Below are 26,208 nucleotides of genomic sequence, written 5' to 3'. Positions count from 1 at the left end.
TGTCAGGGGAGTGGGAAAGGGAGTTGTAGTCCAGAAGTCAGTGAGGGTGGTGAGGTATTGGGGAAGGTATCAGGGTCAAGGGTGGGTACTGGTAGACAGGAAGGTGGGTTGAAGTGTGTCTACTTCAATGCAAGGAGCATCCGGAACAAGGTAGATGAACTTGGGGCGTGGATTGGTACTTGGGACTACGATGTTGTGGCCATTACGGAGACGTGGGTAGAACAAGGACAGGAATGGTTGTTGGACGTTCCGGGGTATAGATGTTTCACTAAGTGTAGGGAAGCTGGTAAAAGAGGTGGAGGAGTGGCATTGTTAATCAAGGATAGTTTAACGGCTGCGGAAAGGCACTTCGTGGGGGATCTGCACACTGAGGTAATATGGGCTGAAGTTAGAAATAGGAAAGGAGCGGTCACGTTGCTAGGAGTTTACTATAGGCCCCCAAATAGTAATAGAGATGTGGAGGAAGAAATTGCTAAGCAGATAGAACATAGAACATAGAACATTACAGCGCAGAACAGGCCCTTCGGCCCACGATGTTGCACCGACCAGTTAAAAAAAAAACTGTGACCCTCCAACCTAAACCAATTTCTTTTCGTCCATGAACCTATCTACGGATCTCTTAAACGCCCCCAAACTAGGCGCATTTACAACTGATGCTGGCAGGGCATTCCAATCCCTCACCACCCTCTGGGTAAAGAACCTACCCCTGACATCGGTTCTATAACTACCCCCCCTCAATTTAAAGCCATGCCCCCTCGTGCTGGATTTCTCCATCAGAGGAAAAAGGCTATCACTATCCACCCTATCTAAACCTCTAATCATCTTATATGTTTCAATAAGATCCCCTCTTAGCCGCCGCCTTTCCAGCGAAAACAATCCCAAATCCCTCAGCCTCTCCTCATAGGATCTCCCCTCCATACCAGGCAACATCCTGGTAAACCTCCTCTGCACCCTCTCCAAAGCCTCCACATCCTTCCTGTAATGTGGGGACCAGAACTGCACACAGTACTCCAAGTGCGGCCGCACCAGAGTTGTGTACAGTTGCAACATAACGCTACGACTCCTAAATTCAATCCCCCTACCAATAAACGCCAAGACACCATATGCCTTCTTAACAACCTTATCTACTTGATTCCCAACTTTCAGGGATCTATGCACACATACACCTAGATCCCTCTGCTCCTCCACACTATTCAAAGTCCTCCCGTTAGCCCTATACTCAACACATCTGTTATTCCTACCAAAGTGAATTACCTCACACTTCTCTGCATTAAACTCCATCCGCCACCTCTCGGCCCAACTTTGCAACCTGTCTAAGTCTTCCTGCAAACTACGACACCCTTCCTCACTGTCTACCACACCACCGACTTTGGTGTCATCAGCAAATTTGCTAATCCACCCAACTATACCCTCATCCAGATCATTAATAAATATTACAAACAGCAGTGGCCCCAAAACAGATCCCTGAGGTACACCACTTGTAACCGCACTCCATGATGAATATTTACTATCAACCACCACCCTCTGTTTCCTATCCGCTAGCCAATTCCTGATCCAATTTCCTAGATCACCCCCAATCCCATACATCTGCATTTTCTGCAGAAGCCTACCATGGTGAACCTTATCAAACGCCTTACTAAAATCCATATATACCACGTCCACTGCCTTGCCCCCATCCACCTCCTTGGTCACTTTCTCAAAAAACTCAATAAGGTTAGTAAGGCACGACCTACCTGCCACAAAACCATGCTGACTATCACCTATCAATTCATTACTCTCCAAATAACTATAAATCCTATCCCTTATAATTTTTTCCAACATCTTGCCGACAACAGAAGTGAGACTCACCGGTCTATAATTCCCGGGGAAGTCTCTGTTCCCCTTCTTAAACAATGGGACAACATTCGCTAACCTCCAATCTTCTGGTACTATACCAGAGGCCAACGACGACCTGAAGATCAGAGCCAGAGGCTCTGCAATCACTTCTCTTGCCTCCCAGAGAATCCTTGGATAAATCCCATCCGGACCAGGGGATTTATCTATTTTCAGACCCTCCAGAATATCCTGCACATCCTCCTTGTCAACTGTAATACTGTCTATTCTACTCCCCTGCAACCCAGTGTCCTCCTCAGCTATATTCATGTCCCCTTGCGTGAACACCGAAGAGAAATATTGGTTCAATGCTTCACCAATCTCCTCCGGTTCCACACATAACTTCCCTCTGCCATCTATAACTGGCCCTAAACTTGCCCTAACCAACCTTCTGTTCTTGACATACCTATAGAACGCCTTAGGATTCTCTTTAACCCTATCCGCCAAAGTCTTCTCATGTCCCCTTTTAGCCCTTCTAAGCTCGCTCTTCAACTCCCTCTTAGCCAATCTAAAGCTTTCTAGTGCACTACCCGAGTGCTCACGTCTCATCCGAACATAAGCCTCCTTTTTCTTTTTAACCAACAAAGAAACTTTTTTGGTGCACCACGGTTCCCTAGCCCTACCAATTCCTCCTTGCCTGACAGGGACATACCTATCACAGACTCGCAGTAGCTGCTCCTTGAAAAAACTCCACATGTCGGACGTTCCCAGTCCCTGTAATCTCCTAGTCCAACCTATGTTTCCTAATTCTCTCCTAATAGCCTCATAATTACCCTTCCCCCAGCTAAAACCACTGGCCCGAGGTTCATGCCTATCCCTTTCCATCACTAAGGTGAACGTAACCGAATTGTGGTCACTATCACCAAAATGCACACCAACTTCCAAGTCTAGCACCTGGTCTGGCTCATTTCCCAGCACCAGATCCAATATAGCCTCACCTCTAGTTGGCCTGTCTACATACTGAGTCAAAAAACCTTCCTGCACGCTTTGAACAAAAACTGACCCCTCTAACGAGCTAGAGCTATAACAATTCCAGTCAATATTAGTCAAGTTAAAATCCCCCATAACAATTGCCCTATTACTTTCACTCCTAAGCAGGATTGACTCCGCAATCCTTTCCTCAACCTCTCTAGAACTTTTAGGAGGTCTATAAAAGACTCCCAACAGGGTGACCTCTCCTCTCCTATTTCTAATCTCCGCCCATACTACCTCAACAGATAAGTCCTCATCAAACCTCCTCTCTGACACTGTGATACAATCTCTGACCAATAATGCTACCCCTCCCCCTCTTCTACCTCCTTCCCTACTTCGACTAAAACATTTGAACCCCGGGACCTGCAGCATCCATTCCTGCCCCTGCTCTATCCATGTCTCTGAAATAGCCACAACATCGAAGTCCCAGGTACTGATCCACGCTGCAAGTTCACCCACTTTATTGCGAATACTCCTGGCATTGAAGTATACACATTTCAAACCCTGCTCCACCCCACCTCTGCAATGCCGTGCATTGCAGTCCCCATCCATGCATCCCTCACTTTCAGCCCCACTACTCAGGATCCCTCCCCCCCCCCGAATCAGTTTAAACCTCCCTGCATGGCCTTAGCAAATTTACCCCCCAGGATATTGGTCCCCTTCTGATTAAGGTGTAGACCATCCTTCTCATAGAGGTCACACCTTCCCCAGTACGAGCCCCAATTGCTTAAGTACCTGAACCCCTCCCTCCTGCACCATCCCCTCAGCCATGAATTCAAACCTTCCCTCTCCCTATTCCTCTCTAAACTATCCCGTGGTACAGGCAAGAGTCCAGAGATAACCACTCTGTCAGTCTTGGCCTTTAGTTTCCACCCCAACTCCATAAATCCCAGCCTAATATCCCCTTCCCCTATCCTCCCTATGTCGTGTGTCCCCACATGTACAATAACTTGTGGTTTATCTCCCTCCCCCCTAAGAGTCCTGAATACCCTGTCAGACACATCCCGGACCCCAGCCCCTGGTAGGCAACACACCAACCCTGAGTCCCTACCTTTAGTTCCGACCCTCCTATCTGTCCCCTTAATTGTGGAGTCCCCAATCACAAGGCCCAGTCTTTTACAGCCCCTAACCACCTGAGCTTTCTCACTCGGCTCACCCCCAGAGATCTGCTCTCTATGCTCAGTTGATTCCTCCTCAACTGTAGCCTCCAGCACCGAAAACCTATTATGGAGGGGAACCGCCCCAGGGGATTGTCTTCCCGATTGCTTCTTACCCCTCCTCCTGGCATTGACCCAAGCCTCATTTCTAGGAGTTACTATTTCTCTATAACTCCTATCAACTTCCACCTCCGCCTCCCGAATTATGCGGAGTTCCTCTAACTCCCCCTCCATCTCCTTTACACGCTCCTCCAGAAGCTGCAATCTAATGCACTTCTTACAACTAAAATCTCCTGAAACACTACTGGATTTCCTCACCACATACATCCCACAGGAGATGCAGCATACTGCCTGAACTGCCATCCCTGAAGCCATTACCAGCAAGAAAAAAAGAAAACAAAAAACTTCTCACACTTATAATTAGGTTAGAGGAGGATGGAAGGGTGGGATCCTCTACCAGTGTAGAGGATCGGGTATCTCCTCTGCACCAATTTATAGGGCTAGGGGCCCGAGAGAAAAAAAAAAACTACAGCTACCGGCAGGCTTCGCGATGCGGCCTTCCGGTTTCCGTTAATTACAAAAAACCTCCCGAAAATTAGACAAAAAAAACCCCAGAATTTACTCACAGTCCGCGCTCTCTCTCTCACCGCTCACAGTCTCCACCCCGCAGGTCCGCTCCCAGAGGAACACTGGATTATGGATATGTGTGGGGGTCACAGGGTAGTTGTCATGGGGGACTTTAACTTTCCAAATATTGATTGGAACCTTTGTAGGTCAAATAGTTTGGATGGGGCAGTTTTTGTGCAGTGTGTGCGGGAGGGTTTCCTGACACAATATGTGGATGGGCCGACTAGAGGTGAGGCCACATTGGATTTGGTACTGGGAAATGAACCGGGCCAAGTGTTAGATTTGGTTGTGGGAGAGCAATTTGGAGATAGTGACCACAATTCGGTGTCTTTTGTTATTGCAATGGAGAGGGATAGGGCCGTACAGCAGGGCAAGGTTTACAATTGGGGGAGGGGTAATTATGATGCGATTAGGCAAGAATTAGGGGGCATAAGTTGGGAACAGAAACTGTCAGAGAAAGGAACTAATGAAAAGTGGAATTTTTTCAAGGAACAAATACTGGATGTCCTTGATAGGTATGTTCCTGTCAGGCAGGGAGGAAATGGCCGAGTGAGGGAACCATGGTTCACAAAAGAGGTGGAATGTCTTGTGAAAAGGAAGAGGGAAGCTTATGTAGGGATGAGGAAACAAGGTTCAGATGGCTTGATTGAGGGTTACAAGTTAGCAAGGAATGAGCTGAAAAAGGGGCTTAGGAGAGCTAGGAGGGGACATGAGAAGTCCTTGGCGGGTCGGATCAAGGAAAACCCCGAGGCTTTTTACTCTTATGTGAGGAATAAAAGAATGACCAGGGTGAGGTTAGGGCCGGTCAAGGACAGTAGTGGGAACTTGTGTATGGAGTCAGTAGAGATAGGCGAGGTGATGAATGAATACTTTTCTTCAGTGTTCACCAAGGAGAGGGGCCATGTTTTTGAGGAAGAGAAGGTGTTACAGGCTAATAGGCTGGAGGAAATAGATGTTCGGAGGGAGGATGTCTTGGCAGTTTTGAATAAACTGAAGGTTGATAAGTCCCCTGGGCCTGATGAAATGTATCCTAGGATTCTTTGGGAGGCAAGGGATGAGATTGCAGAGCCTTTGGCGTTGATCTTTGGGTCCTCGCTGTCCACGGGGATGGTGCCAGAGGACTGGGGAATGGCGAATGTTGTTCCTCTGTTTAAGAAAGGGAATAGAAATGACCCTGGTAATTATAGACCGGTTAGTCTTACTTCGGTGGTTGGTAAATTGATGGAAAGGGTCCTTAGGGATGGGATTTACGACCATTTAGAAAGATGCGGATTAATCCGAGATAGTCAGCACGGATTCGTGAAGGGCAAGTCGTGCCTCACAAATTTGATAGAATTTTTTGAGGAGGTAACTAAGTGTGTTGATGAAGGTAGGGCAGTTGATGTCATATACATGGATTTTAGTAAGGCGTTTGATAAGGTCCCCCATGGTCGGCTTATGATGAAAGTGAGGAGGTGTGGGATAGAGGGAAAGTTGGCCGATTGGATAGGTAACTGGCTGTCTGACCGAAGACAGAGGGTGGTGGTCGATGGAAAATTTTCGGATTGGAGGCAGGTTGCTAGCGGTGTGCCGCAGGGATCAGTGCTTGGTCCTCTGCTCTTTGTGATTTTTATTAATGACTTAGAGGAGGGGGCTGAAGGGTGGATCAGTAAATTTGCTGATGACACCAAGATTGGTGGAGTAGTGGATGAGGTGGAGGGCTGTTGTAGGCTGCAAAGAGACATAGATAGGATGCAAAGCTGGGCTGAAAAATGGCAAATGGAGTTTAACCCTGATAAATGTGAGGTGATTCATTTTGGTAGGACAAATTTAAATGTGGATTACAGGGTCAAAGGTAGGGTTCTGAAGACTGTGGAGGAACAGAGAGATCTTGGGGTCCATATCCACAGATCTCTAAAGGTTGCCAGTCAAGTGGATAGAGCTGTGAAGAAGGCCTATAGTGTGTTAGCTTTTATTAACAGGGGGTTGGAGTTTAAGAGCCGTGGGGTTATGCTGCAACTGCACAGGACCTTGGTGAGACCACATTTGGAATATTGTGTGCAGTTCTGGTCACCTCACTATAGGAAGGATGTGGAAGCGCTGGAAGGAGTGCAGAGGAGATTTACCAGGATGCTGCCTGGTTTGGAGTGTCGGTCTTATGAGGAAAGGTTGAGGGAGCTAGGGCTGTTCTCTCTGGAGCGGAGGAGGCTGAGGGGAGACTTAATAGAGGTGTATAAAATGATGAAGGGGATAGATAGAGTGAACGTTCAAAGACTATTTCCTCGGGTGGATGGAGCTATTACAAGGGGGCATAACTATAGGGTTCGTGGTGGGAGATACAGGACGGATATCAGAGGTAGGTTCTTTACGCAGAGAGTGGTTGGGGTGTGGAATGGACTGCCTGCAGTGATAGTGGAGTCAGACACTTTAGAAACATTTAAGCGGTTATTGGATAGGCACATGGAGCACACCAGGATGATAGGGAGTGGGATAGCTTGATCTTGGTTTCAGATAAAGCTCGGCACAACATCGTGGGCCGAAGGGCCTGTTCTGTGCTGTACTGTTCTATGTTCTATCTCAGTGGGCTGCAAGATTGAAATCAGGATCGTTCTCTAACTGCGACCCCATGAATAAGATTAAATATATTTAATACATGCTGAATAATTCATAATGAGTTGTAGAAAATGCTTCATTATTTATATATTAATAGAACTGTCACCAACTTCAAACAGTAAAAACCAAGGAACTATTTACATTTTTGGACTCAGGGGGAGCATGGCTCTCACAGTCAATGTTGTGAGCAATCAGCACGTACTTCACTTCACTCACCTTTATGTGTGTATCGCTTCTGTCGTACCAATAGGGAAACAAAACTACAGAAATCAGTGGAACGTGGCAACCCTGTCCATGGACAATGGTCAACAAAATGTCTTGTGGGCCACACTCAGAACCTTGATGGGCCACATGTAGACCACCACTGGTGTAGAGAGAGCTTTACTCTATCTAACCCTGTGCTGTACCTGTCCCGGGCGTGTTGGATGGGGACAGTGTAGAGAGAGCTTTACTCTGTATCTAACCCTGTGCTGTACCTGTCCTGGGAGTGTTTGATGGGGACAATGTCGAGGGAGCTTTACTTTGTATCTAACCCTGTGCTGTACCTGTCCTGGGAGTGTTTGATGGGGACAGTGTAGAGAGAGCTTTACTCTATCTAACTCTGTGCTGTACCTGTCCTGGGAGTGTTTGATGGGGACAGTATAGAGGGAGTTTTACTCGGTATCTAACCCTGTGCTGTACCCTGTCCTGGGAGTGTTTTATGGGGACAGTGTAGAGGGAGCTTTACTCTGTATCTAACCCTGTGCTGTACCTGTCCTGGGAGTGTTTTATGGGGACAGTGTAGAGAGAGCTTTACTCTATCTAACCCTGTGCTGTACCTGTCCTGGGAGTGTTTGATGGGGACAGTGTAGAGAGAGCTTTACTCTATCTAACCCTGTGCTGTACCTGTCCTGGGAGTGTTTGATGGGGACAGTGTAGAGGGAGTTTTACTCTGTATCTAACCCCGTGCTGTACCTGTTCTGGGAGTGTTTGATGGGGACAGTGTAGAGGGAGCTTTACTCTGTATCTAACCCCATGTTGTACCTGTCCTGGGAGTGTTTGATGGGGACAATGTAGAGGGAGCTTTACTCTATCTAACCCTGTGCTGTACCTGTCCTGGGAGTGTTTTATGGGGACAGTGTAGAGGGAGCTGTATTCTGTGCAGAATGTCCACACTGACTGTCTTGTGTTAACTGTCACTCTCCAATTAGAAGCCGACGTTACTGTTTCAGTAGTTTCCCGTTCATGTCACTGTACAGCTGAATGTTGCTTCTTAACTCCCACAGTGCACCTGTGACAGCTTGGCTTCAGGTAAGGTGATGTCATAAAGCGGAGGTTGATTCCCCCCCCCCGCTGAGAACTAACACTGAAACACCCAAAGTGGAGAACCTCGCCCTATAATCTGTAAGAAGTGTGTGTGAAGTGGTGTGACCTGCTCTTCAGCAACTCCTAGTGGTTAAATACAAAATAAATCGCTGACATTCTCTCTAAAAACACGTAACAATATATTTATCTAACTAACAGTGAGCAAATTAACTAAACTATTAACAAACCGAATAAATCCCTTCTATGAACTGTTTCTGAATACACAAGATTCTAATGGAATGCTGCGCTCCAATAAATACAATTCCCACTCATTAACAAAAATAGAATTTAGTCACTCTCTAAATTACAACCAGGTTTTGTGTCATCCGGAATATTCTGGGCCTTCTCTGTTGATTCTTCTGTCTGGAACTTCTTTCTTCTTTGGTACCTTTGTTATCTCGATGGTGCTTTCTCTAAGACAGAGGTGAAGCTATAAGAGCCAGCGATTATCGAGAGAGAGCTGAGAGCTGTGAGCTGGGGCAGGTGGCAGTTGCTCTCCCTTTTTGTCCCACTGCCCCCTTCTTTTATACCCGTGATGACATATCAATATTTCCCACAATAGGATTGGTCCGAGGTTGTCAAAACCATCCGACTTAAATTTAATAGGTTTTTGGTATCTAAGTGCCTGATTCAAATTGATTGGCTAAATTCAAAAAATTCAAAAGCCTTTTGTCTTGGTAAAAGCTGCTGCTTGGCCTTTCGATACTAATGTTTCAGTCTGGGTTCTCTGTGTACTTGCAGTTTAAATTTCTAAGCACAGAAAAAGCACCACCTTTTAACAGGACCACACAATGCTTCCCCCCACCCCCCGAGCATTGTACAAACACCAAATTCTAACTCCCTACCTCCCAATCTCCAATGACCCTGCCACCTTCCCAACAGTGGTGAGCAGGCAATGCTGAGCAGCATTACTGAGCCTCTGGCAGACTGTTCAACATAACATCTTATTTTCCACAAACAAATTAACCACATGAGGGAAGGATTTGCTTTGTAGTTGGAGTGAGGGTGTACGGCTGCATCTACCCCCTGCCCCAAGCCCAGAGACACAATGTCTCACCACAATGCTCATTGGATTCACCTGCTTCTTACAGACCTGAAAATAATTTTGTCGAACTGCACCAGTCCGGACATGGCGTGCGCTGGGATCTGGAAGCCCCCTTTCACTGGGATTGTCGGTCTCAGCATCATGAACTCAAACACTCGGCTTCCAGCGGTTAGCCCGCGGATAACCTGGTGAAGAGAAGGAGACAGTGTTCACCATCAGGCTGTTCACCGTCAGGGTGTTCACCATCAGGCTGTTCACCGTCAGGCTGTTCACCGTCAGGGTGTTCACCGTCAGGCTGTTCACTGTCAGGCTGTTCACCGTCAGGCTGTTCACCGTCAGGCTGTTCACCGTCAGGCTGTTCACCGTCAGGCTGTTCACCGTCAGGGTGTTCACCGTCAGGGTGTTCACCGTCAGGGTGTTCACTGTCAGGGTGTTCACTGTCAGGGTGTTCACCGTCAGGCTGTTCACCGTCAGGCTGTTCACCGTCAGGCTGTTCACCGTCAGGCTGTTCACCGTCAGGCTGTTCACCGTCAGGCTGTTCACCGTCAGGCTGTTCACCGTCAGGCTGTTCACCGTCAGGGTGTTCACCGTCAGGCTGTTCACCGTCAGGGTGTTCACCGTCAGGGTGTTCACCGTCAGGGTGTTCACTGTCAGGCTGTTCACCGTCAGGCTGTTCACCGTCAGGCTGTTCACCGTCAGGCTGTTCACCGTCAGGGTGTTCACCGTCAGGGTGTTCACCGTCAGGCTGTTCACCGTCAGGGTGTTCACCGTCAGGGTGTTCACTGTCAGGCTGTTCACCGTCAGGGTGTTCACCGTCAGGGTGTTCACCGTCAGGGTGTTCACTGTCAGGCTGTTCACTGTCAGGCTGTTCACTGTCAGGGTGTTCACCGTCAGGGTGTTCACCGTCAGGGTGTTCACTGTCAGGCTGTTCACCGTCAGGGTGTTCATCGTCAGGGTGTTCACCGTCAGGGTGTTCACCGTCAGGGTGTTCACTGTCAGGCTGTTCACCGTCAGGGTGTTCATCGTCAGGGTGTTCACTGTCAGGGTGTTCACCGTCAGGCTGTTCACCGTCAGGCTGTTCACCGTCAGGGTGTTCATCGTCAGGGTGTTCACCGTCAGGGTGTTCATCGTCAGGCTGTTCACCGTCAGGGTGTTCACCGTCAGGGTGTTCACTGTCAGGCTGTTCATCGTCAGGCTGTTCATCGTCAGGCTGTTCACCGTCAGGGTGTTCACTGTCAGGCTGTTCACCGTCAGGCTGTTCACCGTCAGGGTGTTCACCGTCAGGGTGTTCACCGTCAGGGTGTTCATCGTCAGGCTGTTCACCGTCAGGGTGTTCACCGTCAGGGTGTTCACTGTCAGGCTGTTCATCGTCAGGCTGTTCATCGTCAGGCTGTTCACCGTCAGGGTGTTCACTGTCAGGCTGTTCACCGTCAGGCTGTTCACCGTCAGGGTGTTCACCGTCAGGCTGTTCACCGTCAGGGTGTTCACCGTCAGGCTGTTCACCGTCAGGCTGTTCACCGTCAGGGTGTTCACCGTCAGGGTGTTCACCGTCAGGGTGTTCACCGTCAGGGTGTTCACTGTCAGGCTGTTCTCTGTCAGGGTGTTCACCGTCAGGGTGTTCACTGTCAGGCTGTTCACCGTCAGGGTGTTCACCGTCAGGCTGTTCACCGTCAGGGTGTTCACTGTCAGGCTGTTCACCGTCAGGCTGTTCACCGTCAGGGTGTTCACTGTCAGGCTGTTCACCGTCAGGGTGTTCACTGTCAGGCTGTTCACCGTCAGGCTGTTCACCGTCAGGCTGTTCACTGTCAGGGTGTTCACCGTCAGGCTGTTCACCGTCAGGCTGTTCACCGTCAGGCTGTTCACCGTCAGGCTGTTCACTGTCAGGGTGTTCACCGTCAGGCTGTTCACCGTCAGGCTGTTCACCGTCAGGCTGTTCACTGTCAGGGTGTTCACTGTCAGGCTGTTCACCGTCAGGCTGTTCACCGTCAGGCTGTTCACCGTCAGGCTGTTCACCGTCAGGCTGTTCACTGTCAGGGTGTTCACTGTCAGGCTGTTCACCGTCAGGCTGTTCACCGTCAGGCTGTTCACCGTCAGGGTGTTCACTGTCAGGCTGTTCACCGTCAGGCTGTTCACCGTCAGGGTGTTCACTGTCAGGCTGTTCACCGTCAGGGTGTTCATCGTCAGGGTGTTCACCGTCAGGGTGTTCACCGTCAGGCTGTTCACTGTCAGGCTGTTCACCGTCAGGCTGTTCACCGTCAGGGTGTTCACCGTCAGGCTGTTCACCGTCAGGGTGTTCATCGTCAGGCTGTTCACTGTCAGGCTGTTCACTGTCAGGCTGTTCTCTGTCAGGGTGTTCACCGTCAGGCTGTTCACCGTCAGGGTGTTCACCGTCAGGCTGTTCACCGTCAGGGTGTTCATCGTCAGGCTGTTCACCGTCAGGGTATTCATCGTCAGGGTGTTCACTGTCAGGGTGTTCATCGTCAGGGTGTTCACTGTCAGGCTGTTCACTGTCAGGGTGTTCACCGACAGCGTGTTCATCGTCAGGCTGTTCACCGTCAGGGTGTTCACCGTCAGCGTGTTCATCGTCAGGCTGTTCACCGTCAGCGTGTTCACCGTCAGGCTGTTCACCGTCAGCGTGTTCACCGTCAGGGTGTTCACCGTCAGGCTGTTCACCGTCAGGGTGTTCACTGTCAGGCTGTTCACCGTCAGCGTGTTCACCGTCAGGCTGTTCACCGTCAGCGTGTTCACCGTCAGGCTGTTCACCGTCAGGGTGTTCACTGTCAGGGTGTTCACCGTCAGGGTGTTCACCGTCAGGCTGTTCACCGTCAGGGTGTTCACCGTCAGGGTGTTCACTGTCAGGCTGTTCACCGTCAGGGTGTTCACCGTCAGGGTGTTCACCGTCAGGGTGTTCACTGTCAGGCTGTTCACTGTCAGGCTGTTCACTGTCAGGGTGTTCACCGTCAGGGTGTTCACCGTCAGGGTGTTCACTGTCAGGCTGTTCACCGTCAGGGTGTTCATCGTCAGGGTGTTCACCGTCAGGGTGTTCACCGTCAGGGTGTTCACTGTCAGGCTGTTCACCGTCAGGGTGTTCATCGTCAGGGTGTTCACTGTCAGGGTGTTCACCGTCAGGCTGTTCACCGTCAGGCTGTTCACCGTCAGGGTGTTCATCGTCAGGGTGTTCACCGTCAGGGTGTTCATCGTCAGGCTGTTCACCGTCAGGGTGTTCACCGTCAGGGTGTTCACTGTCAGGCTGTTCATCGTCAGGCTGTTCATCGTCAGGCTGTTCACCGTCAGGGTGTTCACTGTCAGGCTGTTCACCGTCAGGCTGTTCACCGTCAGGGTGTTCACCGTCAGGCTGTTCACCGTCAGGGTGTTCACCGTCAGGCTGTTCACCGTCAGGCTGTTCACCGTCAGGGTGTTCACCGTCAGGGTGTTCACCGTCAGGGTGTTCACCGTCAGGGTGTTCACCGTCAGGGTGTTCACTGTCAGGCTGTTCTCTGTCAGGGTGTTCACCGTCAGGGTGTTCACTGTCAGGCTGTTCACCGTCAGGGTGTTCACCGTCAGGCTGTTCACCGTCAGGCTGTTCACCGTCAGGGTGTTCACTGTCAGGCTGTTCACCGTCAGGGTGTTCACTGTCAGGCTGTTCACCGTCAGGCTGTTCACCGTCAGGCTGTTCACTGTCAGGGTGTTCACCGTCAGGCTGTTCACCGTCAGGCTGTTCACCGTCAGGCTGTTCACCGTCAGGCTGTTCACTGTCAGGGTGTTCACCGTCAGGCTGTTCACCGTCAGGCTGTTCACCGTCAGGCTGTTCACCGTCAGGGTGTTCACCGTCAGGGTGTTCACTGTCAGGGTGTTCACTGTCAGGCTGTTCACCGTCAGGCTGTTCACCGTCAGGCTGTTCACCGTCAGGCTGTTCACCGTCAGGCTGTTCACTGTCAGGGTGTTCACTGTCAGGCTGTTCACCGTCAGGCTGTTCACCGTCAGGCTGTTCACCGTCAGGGTGTTCACTGTCAGGCTGTTCACCGTCAGGCTGTTCACCGTCAGGGTGTTCACTGTCAGGCTGTTCACCGTCAGGGTGTTCATCGTCAGGCTGTTCACCGTCAGGGTGTTCACCGTCAGGCTGTTCACTGTCAGGCTGTTCACCGTCAGGCTGTTCACCGTCAGGGTGTTCACCGTCAGGCTGTTCACCGTCAGGGTGTTCATCGTCAGGCTGTTCACTGTCAGGCTGTTCACTGTCAGGCTGTTCTCTGTCAGGGTGTTCACCGTCAGGCTGTTCACCGTCAGGGTGTTCACCGTCAGGCTGTTCACCGTCAGGGTGTTCATCGTCAGGCTGTTCACCGTCAGGGTATTCATCGTCAGGGTGTTCACTGTCAGGGTGTTCATCGTCAGGGTGTTCACTGTCAGGCTGTTCACTGTCAGGGTGTTCACCGTCAGCGTGTTCATCGTCAGGCTGTTCACCGTCAGGGTGTTCACCGTCAGCGTGTTCATCGTCAGGCTGTTCACCGTCAGCGTGTTCACCGTCAGGCTGTTCACCGTCAGCGTGTTCACCGTCAGGGTGTTCACCGTCAGGCTGTTCACCGTCAGGGTGTTCACTGTCAGGCTGTTCACCGTCAGCGTGTTCACCGTCAGGCTGTTCACCGTCAGCGTGTTCACCGTCAGGGTGTTCACCGTCAGGCTGTTCACCGTCAGGGTGTTCACTGTCAGGGTGTTCACCGTCAGGCTGTTCACCGTCAGGGTGTTCACTGTCAGGCTGTTCACCGTCAGGCTGTTCTCTGTCAGGGTGTTCACCGTCAGGCTGTTCACCGTCAGGGTGTTCACTGTCAGGCTGTTCTCTGTCAGGGTGTTCACCGTCAGGGTGTTCTCTGTCAGGGTGTTCACTGTCAGGGTGTTCACTGTCAGGCTGTTCTCTGTCAGGGTGTTCACCGTCAGGCTGTTCACCGTCAGGGTGTTCACTGTCAGGCTGTTCTCTGTCAGGGTGTTCACCGTCAGGCTGTTCTCTGTCAGGGTGTTCACCGTCAGGGTGTTCACTGTCAGGGTGTTCACTGTCAGGGTGTTCACTGTCAGGGTGTTCGCACGACACACACTGAAACCAAACTCACACAAACATGGACATTCCCACTCACACCAGGACATGTTCAGAGACACACAGGTGGCGCGGTCTGGGAGGGAAATGTTGGTGTAGGGTGGAGGTGTGGTGGAAAGGGGAGTGGGGGCAGGGTGGTGCTGGCACGGGTGGGGGGGTGGTGCTGGGAGGATGGGGGTGTGGGAGGGTGGTGCTGGCAGGGATGGGGTAGTGGGAGGCGCGGGGAGTGGGAGGCGTGGGAGGGTGGGGAGTGGGACAGTGGCACTGGCAGAGGTGGGGAGTGGGAGGGTGGCACTGGCAGGGGTGGGGAAGTGGGAGGATGGCGCTGGGAGGGGTGGGGGAGGGGGAGGGTGATGCTGGGAGGGTGGGAGATGGTGGCACTGGGAGGGTGGGAGTAGGAGGGTGGCACTGGGAGGGTGGGGAAGGTGGCACTGGCAGGGTTAGGGAGTGGGAGGGTGGCGCTGGGAGGGGTGAGGAGGGGGAGGGTGATGCTGGGAGGGTGGGAGATGGTGGCACTGGGAGGGTGGGAGTAGGAGGGTGGCACTGGGAGGGTGGGGAAGGTGGCACTGGCAGGGTTAGGGAGTGGGAGGGTGGCACTGGCAGGGGTAAAGATGCTGGATAGTGGAAGTATTGGGAGAGGATGTTGTGAATCTGGTTGTATTGACAATGGGCAGTTGGTGGAATCAATTTATTGGGCAGGTGGCCATCGTGTATAAAAGGACTCACCTGTCCGAAGGTGGTGGAAATATTTGCCAAAGACCTGCATCAATGGAGAAAGAAATAGTTATTTGAGCACATCAGCTAATATACAGATATCAGTGCAGAGACTCTCCCAGTATGTTGGATATACCAACACCAGCACTCAACAGTTAATGGATCTGGCATGGTGCGGACATTGAGGTCTCTCATCGATACCTCCACAGAGCGGTGACAGGAGCACAGCTCTGCTTATCACTTCCTGTCACGTTTAGGCAGAGAGCGATACTAGAACCAGCTGGTTTTCTGTAAATATCTCAGAATTAAAGAATTGGGACAATGAAGAAAGAGGCCATTCGGTCCATCATACCTGCACTGGCCTTTTCAATGACCATCTCAGCCTGGTGCCAATCACTCGTCTTCACTCCCTAACCCTGGATTCTTCCTTTTCAGATAACCCTTTGAATGCCTCAACTGAACCTGCCTTGACCACACTCACAAGCAGTACATTCTGGACCCTAACCACTCCCGGCAAATATAAAACTGCGGATGCTGGAATCTGAAACAAAAACAGAAAATGCTGGAAAATCTCAGCAGGTCTGACAGCCTCTATGGAGAGAGAATCGGAGCTGCACAGCGACACAGTGGTTCTTACAGCGCCAGGGACCCGGGTTTAATTCCAGCCTTGGGTGGCTATGTAGAGTCTGCATGTTCTCCCCTTGTCAGCACGTGGGTTTTCTCCGGGTGCTCCAGTTTCCTCCTATAGCCCAAATATGGGGATCAGGCGGGTAAGTGGTACTGATCCACGTCAGATCAGCCATGATCTTATTGAATGGCGGGGCAGGCTCGAGGGGCTAGATGGCCTACTCCTGCTCCTATTTCTTATGTTCTTATGTGAAGGTTAGGTGGATTAACCATGCTAAATTGCCCCTTAGTGTCCAAAGATGTGCAAGTTAGGCAGATTAGTGGGGTAAATACGTGGGGCATGAGATAGGGCCTGGGCGGGATGCTTTGTTGGAGAGTCTGTGCAAATTCGATGGACTGAATGGCCTCCTCTGCACTGTAGGAATTCTATGATTCTATTTCATCCTGCCTCGAAACGTTGGCTCCATTCTCTCTCCACAGCTGCTGTCAGACCCGCTGAGATTTTCCAGCATTTTCTGTTTGTGCCCCTTCCTGCAAATGTTTCCCCTTGTATTGCTTTTGCTTCTTTTGTCAGTTACTTTAAATCTGTTCCCTCTTGTTCTCGATCCCTATCCTCTGCAGACCCCACGCATTATTTTGAAAACCTCAGCAAGTCTCCTCTCAGCCTTCTTTCCTCCAAGGAAAAAGTTCCACCTTCTTCGGACTATTTTCATAGCTGAAGTGCCTCATCCTGGAACCATTAATTTTTTCTGCACTGTCTCCAATGCAGTCACATCGTTCAACCATGCCTAACAAAGGAAGTTAAGGATTGCTTAAAATTAAAACAACATGTCTAGAATGTGGCCAGAAATAGCAGTAAACCTGAGGATTTTAGAATGCAGCAAAGGACGGCCAAGAAGCTCATAAAGGAAGAACAGAATATTACTGTAAACTAGCAAACTGTAGCTTTCCTTTCATGTGAGTGCATCTAAGCCTGACTGACAGCTGTGATTTATTCAAAGGGAATAAGTGGTCTGAAAAAGAGGAAGTTAAAGCACCCATTCCCTTTGAAGAAACCACAACTGTAAATCAGGCTTAGGAGGGAAAGGTAAATAAACACAGCTGAAGGTAGAGTCTTGGAGTCATAGAGGTTCACAGCATGGAAACAAGCCCTTTGGCCCAACTTGTCCATGCTGTCCTTTTTTTTAAAACTCTGAAGCTTGTCCCAATTGCCCACATTTGGCCCATATCCCTCTATACCCATCTTACCCATGTAACTGTCTAAATGCTTTTTAAAAGACAACATTGTACCTGCCTTTACTACTACTATGGAAAGGGATAGGCATGAACCTCGGGCCAGTGGTTTTAGCTGGGGGAAGGGTAATTATGAGGCTATTAGGAGAGAATTAGGAAACATAGGTTGGACTAGGAGATTACAGGGACTGGGAACGTCCGACATGTGGAGTTTTTTCAAGGAGCAGCTACTGCGAGTCTGTGATAGGTATGTCCCTGTCAGGCAAGGAGGAATTGGTAGGGCTAGGGAACCGTGGTGCACCAAAAAAGCTTCTTTGTTGGTTAAAAAGAAAAAGGAGGCTTATGTTCGGATGAGACGTGAGCACTCGGGTAGTGCACTAGAAAGCTTTAGATTGGCTAAGAGGGAGTTGAAGAGCGAGCTTAGAAGGGCTAAAAGGGGACATGAGAAGACTTTGGCGGATAGGGTTAAAGAGAATCCTAAGGCGTTCTATAGGTATGTCAAGAACAGAAGGTTGGTTAGGGCAAGTTTAGGGCCAGTTATAGATGGCAGAGGGAAGTTATGTGTGGAACCGGAGGAGATTGGTGAAGCATTGAACCAATATTTCTCTTCGGTGTTCACGCAAGGGGACATGAATATAGCTGAGGAGGACACTGGGTTGCAAGGGAGTAGAATAGACAGTATTACAGTTGATAAGGAGGATGTGCAGGATATTCTGGAGGGTCTGAAAATAGATAAATCCCCTGGTCCGGATGGGATTTATCCAAGGATTCTCTGGGAGGCAAGAGAAGTGATTGCAGAGCCTCTGGCTCTGATCTTCAGGTCGTCGTTGGCCTCTGGTATAGTACCAGAAGATTGGAGGTTAGCGAATGTTGTCCCATTGTTTAAGAAGGGGAACAGAGACTTCCCCGGGAATTATAGACCGGTGAGTCTCACTTCTGTTGTCGGCAAGATGTTGGAAAAAATTATAAGGGATAGGATTTATAGTTATTTGGAGAGTAATGAATTGATAGGTGATAGTCAGCATGGTTTTGTGGCAGGTAGGTCGTGCCTTACTAACCTTATTGAGTTTTTTGAGAAAGTGACCAAGGAGGTGGATGGGGGCAGGGCAGTGGACGTGGTATATATGGATTTTAGTAAGGCGTTTGATAAGGTTCACCATGGTAGGCTTCTGCAGAAAATGCAGATGTATGGGATTGGGGGTGATCTAGGAAATTGGATCAGGAATTGGCTAGCGGATAGGAAACAGAGGGTGGTGGTTGATAGTAAATATTCATCATGGAGTGCGGTTACAAGTGGTGTACCTCAGGGATCTGTTTTGGGGCCACTGCTGTTTGTAATATTTATTAATGATCTGGATGAGGGTATAGTTGGGTGGATTAGCAAATTTGCTGATGACACCAAAGTCGGTGGTGTGGTAGACAGTGAGGAAGGGTGTCGTAGTTTGCAGGAAGACTTAGACAGGTTGCAAAGTTGGGCCGAGAGGTGGCGGATGGAGTTTAATGCGGAGAAGTGTGAGGTAATTCACTTTGGTAGGAATAACAGATGTGTTGAGTATAGGGCTAACGGGAGGACTTTGAATAGTGTGGAGGAGCAGAGGGATCTAGGTATATGTGTGCATAGATCCCTGAAAGTTGGGAATCAAGTAGATAAGGTTGTTAAGAAGGCATATGGTGTCTTGGCGTTTATTGGTAGGGGGATTGAATTTAGGAGTCGTAGCGTTATGTTGCAACTGTACACAACTCTGGTGCGGCCGCACTTGGAGTACTGTGTGCAGTTCTGGTCCCCACATTACAGGAAGGATGTGGAGGCTTTGGAGAGGGTGCAGAGGAGGTTTACCAGGATGTTGCCTGGTATGGAGGGGAGATCCTATGAGGAGAGGCTGAGGGATTTGGGATTGTTTTCGCTGGAAAGGCGGCGGCTAAGAGGGGATCTTATTGAAACATATAAGATGATTAGAGGTTTAGATAGGGTGGATAGTGATAGCCTTTTTCCTCTGATGGAGAAATCCAGCACGAGGGGGCATGGCTTTAAATTGAGGGGGGGTAGTTATAGAACCGATGTCAGGGGTAGGTTCTTTACCCAGAGGGTGGTGAGGGATTGGAATGCCCTGCCAGCATCAGTAGTAAATGCGCCTAGTTTGGGGGCGTTTAAGAGATCCGTAGATAGGTTCATGGACGAAAAGAAATTGGTTTAGGTTGGAGGGTCACAGTTTTTTTTTAACTGGTCGGTGCAACATCGTGGGCCGAAGGGCCTGTTCTGCGCTGTAATGTTCTATGTTCTATGTTCTACTCTGGCAGCTTGTTCTAGACACTCACCACTCTCAGTGTGAAAAAATTGTCCCTTTGGACACTTTTGTATCTCTCCCCTCTCACTTGGTATGCTAAGTAAAAACCACTAAACTGTCAATCAAAAGTCTGGTAAAATGACTGGACTGAAACTGAAGGAAACCAGGCTTTCAAGGCTTTCAAAGACTTTGAGCTTTCTATGAAGGCTCAGAGACTTGAAATTCAGGATTAAAACAATGAGGCTGAGTGAACTGAATTCCCTCTCCCTCTCAGTGAAAGAGGACTTCAGCGGGGTGTGCTTGCATCTGCAGCTTCTGAGAGAAAGAGAATTGCCCGATGCAGAATGGAGTGCTGCTCTGATTTAAAAGCCTGCCAGGTGACCAGGAGCTTAAAGTGACCAGGCCACTTCAAAGTTTTCACAGATGACAAACAAGAATGAAGATGTTGAGCAGAAATGTGCTGGAAATCACCGTGCCAGGGGTAATCTTCAGGTCTGCCAGGGCTAGAGGTGGTAGCCCAGCCACAGGAGCCCCAACCCAAGGGACAATGCTGAAATTAACCTCGTCCCCAGCCCAAGCCCACCCAACTCCAGGACCCTCTTCGTCTGTAGCCTGACAGTGGCGGAGGGCGGTGTCCAAGGTGCCAGGCCAGGGTGTCAGTGCCAGGGGGAAGTGCACCATCATTGGCATTGCCCAGGCATGAGCCTGAAAGGGGTTCTGAGTGGGTGTCGGGTCAGGTCACTCTCATGCCTGCCTAGTGAGGGGGGGGATTACCTGTTATTTGAGTATGGGGGGGGGGGTGGATGCCCCTCTTTGCTGAGTGTTTTTGGGGAGAGTGGGGGCCTGTTTCCAAGGAGGTTGGGGTACCCTTTTAAAACGGCACTCCCATCGTTGAACTGCTGGGCTGGCTGGCATCATTCGCCAGATGTGTAAATTTGTATCCATCAAGTGGACAATCCCACTGACACTGCTGGAGCCAGCGGAAAACACTCCGGTTTTCCCGCCGGTATGGGCACTCAGTCCCAATCGGGAGTATTGCAGCAATGGTCTCAGCAATGCCCTGTATAAGTGAAGAATAACCTCCCTAATTTTATATTCAATTCCTCTCACAATAAGCAAAAACATTCTATCAGCTTTCTTGCTGACCGGTATACTAACCTTTTATGATTCATGATCAATAAACCTGCATCTGCAACAAGAATACCCCGAGGTTACAGTCTGTTGTTGGTGGCATTCAGTTGCTTCACTTGGTGAAGAGCAGTTACCAACACAGCCTGCCATCCCAGTACAGTGTCTCCTAACCTACTGACCTCTGCACAGTCTGTGTGGCCACCAGGAAAGACATCATATCACCAGCACGAAGCTGTTCATTTGCCATCAACAATCCGCTAACACAAATGGTGCCCAGAACTACACCTGCAGGAGAGAGGAGTATTTATCATGTCACTGTTATCAATAAAGCTGCATTTGCAAAACAAATATCAACAACTTACAACTCCAGTGCCTCTAACACGAAACATCACAAACTGAAACATTAGCTGTTTCTCTCTCCACAGATGTGGCTGCCGTGTATAATCAGCACTTTCCGTGTCGCCTCTATGATGTCTTCTATAGTTGATTTGAATGCCTGCAGATGTAATCCATCCAGGCCTGGCCTTTTACCCTTTCTAAATGTGATTAGCTTATCAACTATTACCCCCTTTGGCAACATCTTATCTTTTGATCTTTTCTCGTAATGTCCTGTCAACTAAGCCTACTTGTGACACTAATAAATAAACAACTAAGCTTTGTTAGTTTCCCTGATAATTACTGAGGTCGTGTGACTGTGCACAATAGAATGTCAGCTACAGTGCAGTTAGTGGGGCCTCGAACTCTGAGTCCAGTTCCAGGTAAGAGTTTCATTCCAGGGTTTGAAGACAAAAACCAAGGGAAACATTCAGTGCAATACTTTACATTCTTTGGATGAGACGTCAAACTGAAGCTCCATCTGCCTGCTGGAACAGACATCAAACTGAAGCTCCATCTGCCTGCTGGAACAGACATCAAACTGAAGCTCCATCTGCCTGCTGGAACAGACATCAAACTGAAGCTCCATCTGCCTGCGAGAACAGAGGCAAAGGAGCCCAGGGCACGATTCGAAAGAAGAGCAGGTGAGTTATCTCCAATGTCCTTGAAATAACTCCTCAGAGGCCGGTGTCCCTTCAGCAGATTCCCTTTATTTACTAACTCAATTCCACTCCGAGCGAGCTTCAGGTACAATGTCAGATCCTGAGTGCCAGCAGACCTGGCGCTCCCATATTTATATACAGGTGAGGCTCCCTGATTGGGCAGGCAATCATTACCAATCTTATTGGTCAACCAAACAAACTAAATTAAATTAACTGAGGGACAAATTAAAATGGGCAGCTCCCAAAAGAAGGGGAACCGCCCGAAACAAAAGACAAAGTAGAAAGGAAACTTAAAACATCAAACTAAAATGTGACTAATGGGGTCGATAATAAACCCCAGCCCCTGCAGTGCTCAGTGGGCATGGGAGGCATCGACCGTGCTCCCTCTCCAGGGACACTCGACCACGAATGTAGCTGCGGTAGAGGGGCAGACAGTCAGGTCGGACGACCCCCTCGATCGCCCGCTGCCTGGACCTGTTAATGGCAAGTTTTGCCAGGCCCAGGAGAAGGTTCATGAAGAGGTCCTCTGCCTTCCCGCCTCCCTCCGCACCTGGTGTCCGTTAATCAGGAGTGTGGGACTGAAGTGCAAACAAAACATCAATAAAAGGTTTTTGAGATAACTATAAAAGGTGTGCAGTTCATGACACGTAACGTAGACATGGTCCACGGATTCTGCAAGATTGCAAAAGGGCATGAAGTCCTAGCCAATACTTAACTCACAATCAACAACACAGAAAAGCAGATATTTGGTCATTATCACATTTCTGTTTGTGGGAATGTGCTGTGTGCACATATTGACTGTCATGTTTCCTACGTTACATGACTACACTTCAAATGTATTTCATTGGTTGTAAAGCACTTTGGGTTGTCTGTGGGTGAGAAAAGCATGATATAAATGCAAGTCTTTATTTTTTCTTTTAATAATTCAGCCATTCATTCGCATAACATGCACATTTAACTTCTGTGGCCATATTAGAAACGTAGAAACATATAAAGCCTGTTACCAAAGCAACCCTGTTGTTTTTGACTCTCAATACAATGTTTCACTCTGGGTACTGGGTGAACCTGCAGCTCTTCAGCACACAGAAAAAACTTAACCATCTTATAAACTGAACCACCTTATAAACAGGCAATTTTACAACTCTTAGCATTTTACAAGTATTTATAATTTTACAAACACTGATTTCACAACAGTGCGTTCAACACAAAACTCCATTGACAACGGCAGAACCAGAAGATCCCTGCACCAGCCAATGGCAGGCTCACTCCGCCACCACGAAACACACAGCGGGGGCGTGGAAAATCCTGCCCTCTATGTCCACTCCATGATTCTCTCAGTCACCTCTCTCTCTCTCAGGCACTCCATCTCGCTTTCAATATGTTCTTCTATCACTCACTGCCCTGTCTCTCTCCTTCTGGCTCATTCTTTCACTCCAGCTGTTAAGGGGGGATTTGATGTGGAGATGCCGGCGTTGGACTGGGATAAACACAGTAATTTGAGTTTGTGTCTTTATATGCCCTGTTTGTGAACAGAACTCCCACTCACCTGATGAAGGGGCAGCGTTCCGAAAGCTAGTGGCTTTTGCTACCAAATAAACCTGTTGGACTTTAACCTGGTGTGAGACTTCTTACTAAGGGGGGATTTAACAGTGAATAAAATGCCACAGTTACTTACAGTTCAATGTGAAGTTAGATAATCCTTGGAAGATGCCGATTCCAAACCCCAGGAACTGGCTCATGTTGCTGGATTTATCCACCTCCTTTGAGAAATACCTCCCAACACAAAAACATCAGCAGTCTGAACATCAGCTACAAATCAAAGTATTCTCAAAGATAATACATGGTTATGTTACTGGACTAGTAATCCTGAGATAGGGATGACTGACTTGGATACACCATGGCAGCTGGGGAATTTAAATTCATTTAATTTAATAAATCTGGAATACAAAGTTGGTCTCAATAATGGTATACATAAAACTACCAGATTATCATTAATAACCATCTGTCATTATTGTTCTGTAAGGAAGGAAATCTGCTGGCCTTACCTGGTCTGGTCTACATGTGATACCAGACCCATGTCAATTTGATTGACTTGTAACTGCCCTCTGAAATGGCCTAGGAAGCCACTGAAATTGGGTAGATGGCTCAATCAGGACCTTATCAAGGGCATTTCGGGATGGGCAATTAACGTCAGCTATCTCAGAATGCTCACATCCCGAGAATGAACAAATAAAAAACAAAACAATCATAATATTTTGGAAAGATGGACAGGATGGCAAAGGAAGTGGGATAGTCCTTATGGTAAAGGATGACATAAGGACATCAGTGAGAAAGGCCCCTGAAGATCATGAGATAGAATCAGTGGAAATTTGCTGAAAACTAGGAATAACATGAGTTATAAAATACTAGTGGGAGTAGTTTGTGGGAGAGAAGTGTTGCTGGGATTGTATAGGGTGTTGGTGAGACCACATCTGGAGTATTGTGTTCAGTTTTGGTCTCCTTATTTGAGGAGGGGTGTGGTCCCACTGGAGGCAGTTCAGAGGAGGTTCACCAGACTGATTCCGGGGATGAAAAGGTTGACGTATGAGGAGAGATTAAACAGTTTGGGCTTGTACTCACTGGAGTTTAGAAGGATGAGAAGGGATCTGATTGAAGTATATAAAATTCTAAAAGGGATTGATAAAGTAAATATTTCCTTTTATGTGACAGTCTCGAACAAGAGGTCACAGGAATAGGTTGAGAGGCGGTAGATTTAAAACTGAGATGAGGAGGAACTACTCACAGAGGGTGGTGAATTTGTGGAACTCGCTGCCCCGTCACGCGGTGGAGTCTGAATCGTTGAAGAAGGAGAGATACATTTCTAATTAAAAAAAGGGAGAAGGGAATATGGGGAACAGATGGGGAGATGGATTTGAGACCAGGGAGAGATCAGCCATGATCTGATGTAATGACGGAGCAGGCACGAAGGGCTGAATTCCTCTGTTCCTATGTAAGGCCACTAAGAGTACTTAGACTGCTGGGCAGAGCATGAAAGAAGAAATTGTTGGAGCCTGTAACAAAGGAAATGTAATAAATGCGGGGGACTTTAGTCTTCATAGAAATTAGGTATGAGGGGAGTACTGGCTAAGGATTATTGATACGATGGGCTGAATGGCCTCTTTCTGTGCTGTAACTTTTCTATGATTCTAGGGATAAACTGAGATGGAGGTAAATGAACACTGGGAAATATTTAAAGAAATAATTCAAAATGTTCCATAAAAAATACATTCCCTTGGAGAACAAAAACTCAGCAAGAACACATCTGTGGCTCACTTAGGAAGTTAAAGATAGTATCTGACCAAAAGAAGAGGTGAACAATGTTCAAAAAAACAGTAGTAAGTATCAGGATTGGGAGAAACCAGCAAAGGTTTATTTTATTTATTAGTGTCACAAGTAGACTTACATTAATACTGCAATGAAGTTACTGTGAAAATCCCCTAGTCGCCACACTCCGATGCCTGTTCGGGTACACTGAGGGAGAATTTAGCATGGACAATGAACCTAACCCGCAGGTCTTTCGGACTGTGGGAGGAAACCGGAGCACCCGGAGGAAACCCACGCAGACACGGGGAGAACGTGCAGACTCCACACAGACAGTAACCCAAGCCAGGAATCGAACCCGGGTCCCTGGCATTGTGAGGCAGCAGTGCTAATCACTGTGTCACCGTGCTGTCCTTGAGAGGAATTTCTTCACTCTGAAGGCGGTGAATCCTCGGGCCACCAAAAGGTTGAAATAAAAAGGAAAAATTGAATACGGTATGAGAATAAACTAGCCAGAAATATAAAGACATAGGAGAAGTAGATCCTTCAGCCTAAACAGATTGCAAATGCTTGAATAAGAATATAAAAAGGAAGAGAGTAGCTAAAGTAAGTGTTAGATTCTTAGAAGTAGAGACAGGAGAAATTATCTTGGGGAACAAGGAAGTGGCAGAGGCAGTGAACAAGTATTTTGTGTCTGTCCACTCAGTGGAAGACACGGGTTCTATATCAGAAATAGAAGATAACTTAGGGAGTAAAATGAGGAAGAAAATTAATATCAGAGGAGATAAAGGGACCAAAATCTGACAAATCCCCAGGACCTGATGGCCTACACCCTCGGGTTCTAAAAGAGATAGCCGCAGAATTAGTGGATGTGTTATCAAAGAACAAAGAAAATTATAGCACAGGGACAGGCCCTTCGGCCCTCAAAGCCTGCACCTTCCATGCTGCCCGACTCAACTAAAACCCCCTACCCTTTCGGGGACCATATCCCTCCACTCCCATCCTATTCATGTATTTGTCCTGGCGCCCCTTAAAAGTCACTATTGTATCCGCTTCCACTACCTCCCCCGGCAGCGAGTTCCAGGCACCCACCACCCTCTGTGTAAAAAACCTGCCTCGTACATCTCCTTTAAAGCTTGCCTCTCGCACCTTATACCTGTGCCCCCTAGTAATTGACTCTTCCACCCTG

General features: G+C 48.7%; 1 protein-coding gene across 2 annotated transcripts in view; it reads right to left on the bottom strand.

The window, feature by feature from the left end:
- The window catches only part of abcb8 (ATP-binding cassette, sub-family B (MDR/TAP), member 8), a 102,042-nt gene that overhangs the window by 11,748 nt on the left and 64,086 nt on the right, over positions 1 to 26,208 (bottom strand). For both annotated transcript variants that reach the window (XM_078215564.1, XM_078215565.1), the window contains 4 exons: positions 23,395 to 23,492; positions 20,862 to 20,967; positions 15,419 to 15,452; positions 9,658 to 9,794 (listed from right to left, as the gene is read on the bottom strand). In XM_078215564.1, the coding sequence (XP_078071690.1) occupies positions 9,658 to 9,794; positions 15,419 to 15,452; positions 20,862 to 20,967; positions 23,395 to 23,492 (375 nt within the window). The remainder of the gene's footprint in view (positions 1 to 9,657; positions 9,795 to 15,418; positions 15,453 to 20,861; positions 20,968 to 23,394; positions 23,493 to 26,208) is intronic.

The sequence above is a fragment of the Mustelus asterias genome, chromosome 7 (genome assembly GCF_964213995.1).
Source record: "Mustelus asterias chromosome 7, sMusAst1.hap1.1, whole genome shotgun sequence".
In the NCBI taxonomy this organism is placed as follows: domain Eukaryota; kingdom Metazoa; phylum Chordata; class Chondrichthyes; order Carcharhiniformes; family Triakidae; genus Mustelus; species Mustelus asterias.
The sequence above is the reverse complement of the archived record's forward strand: the minus strand, read 5'-3'. Positions and strand labels throughout refer to the sequence as shown.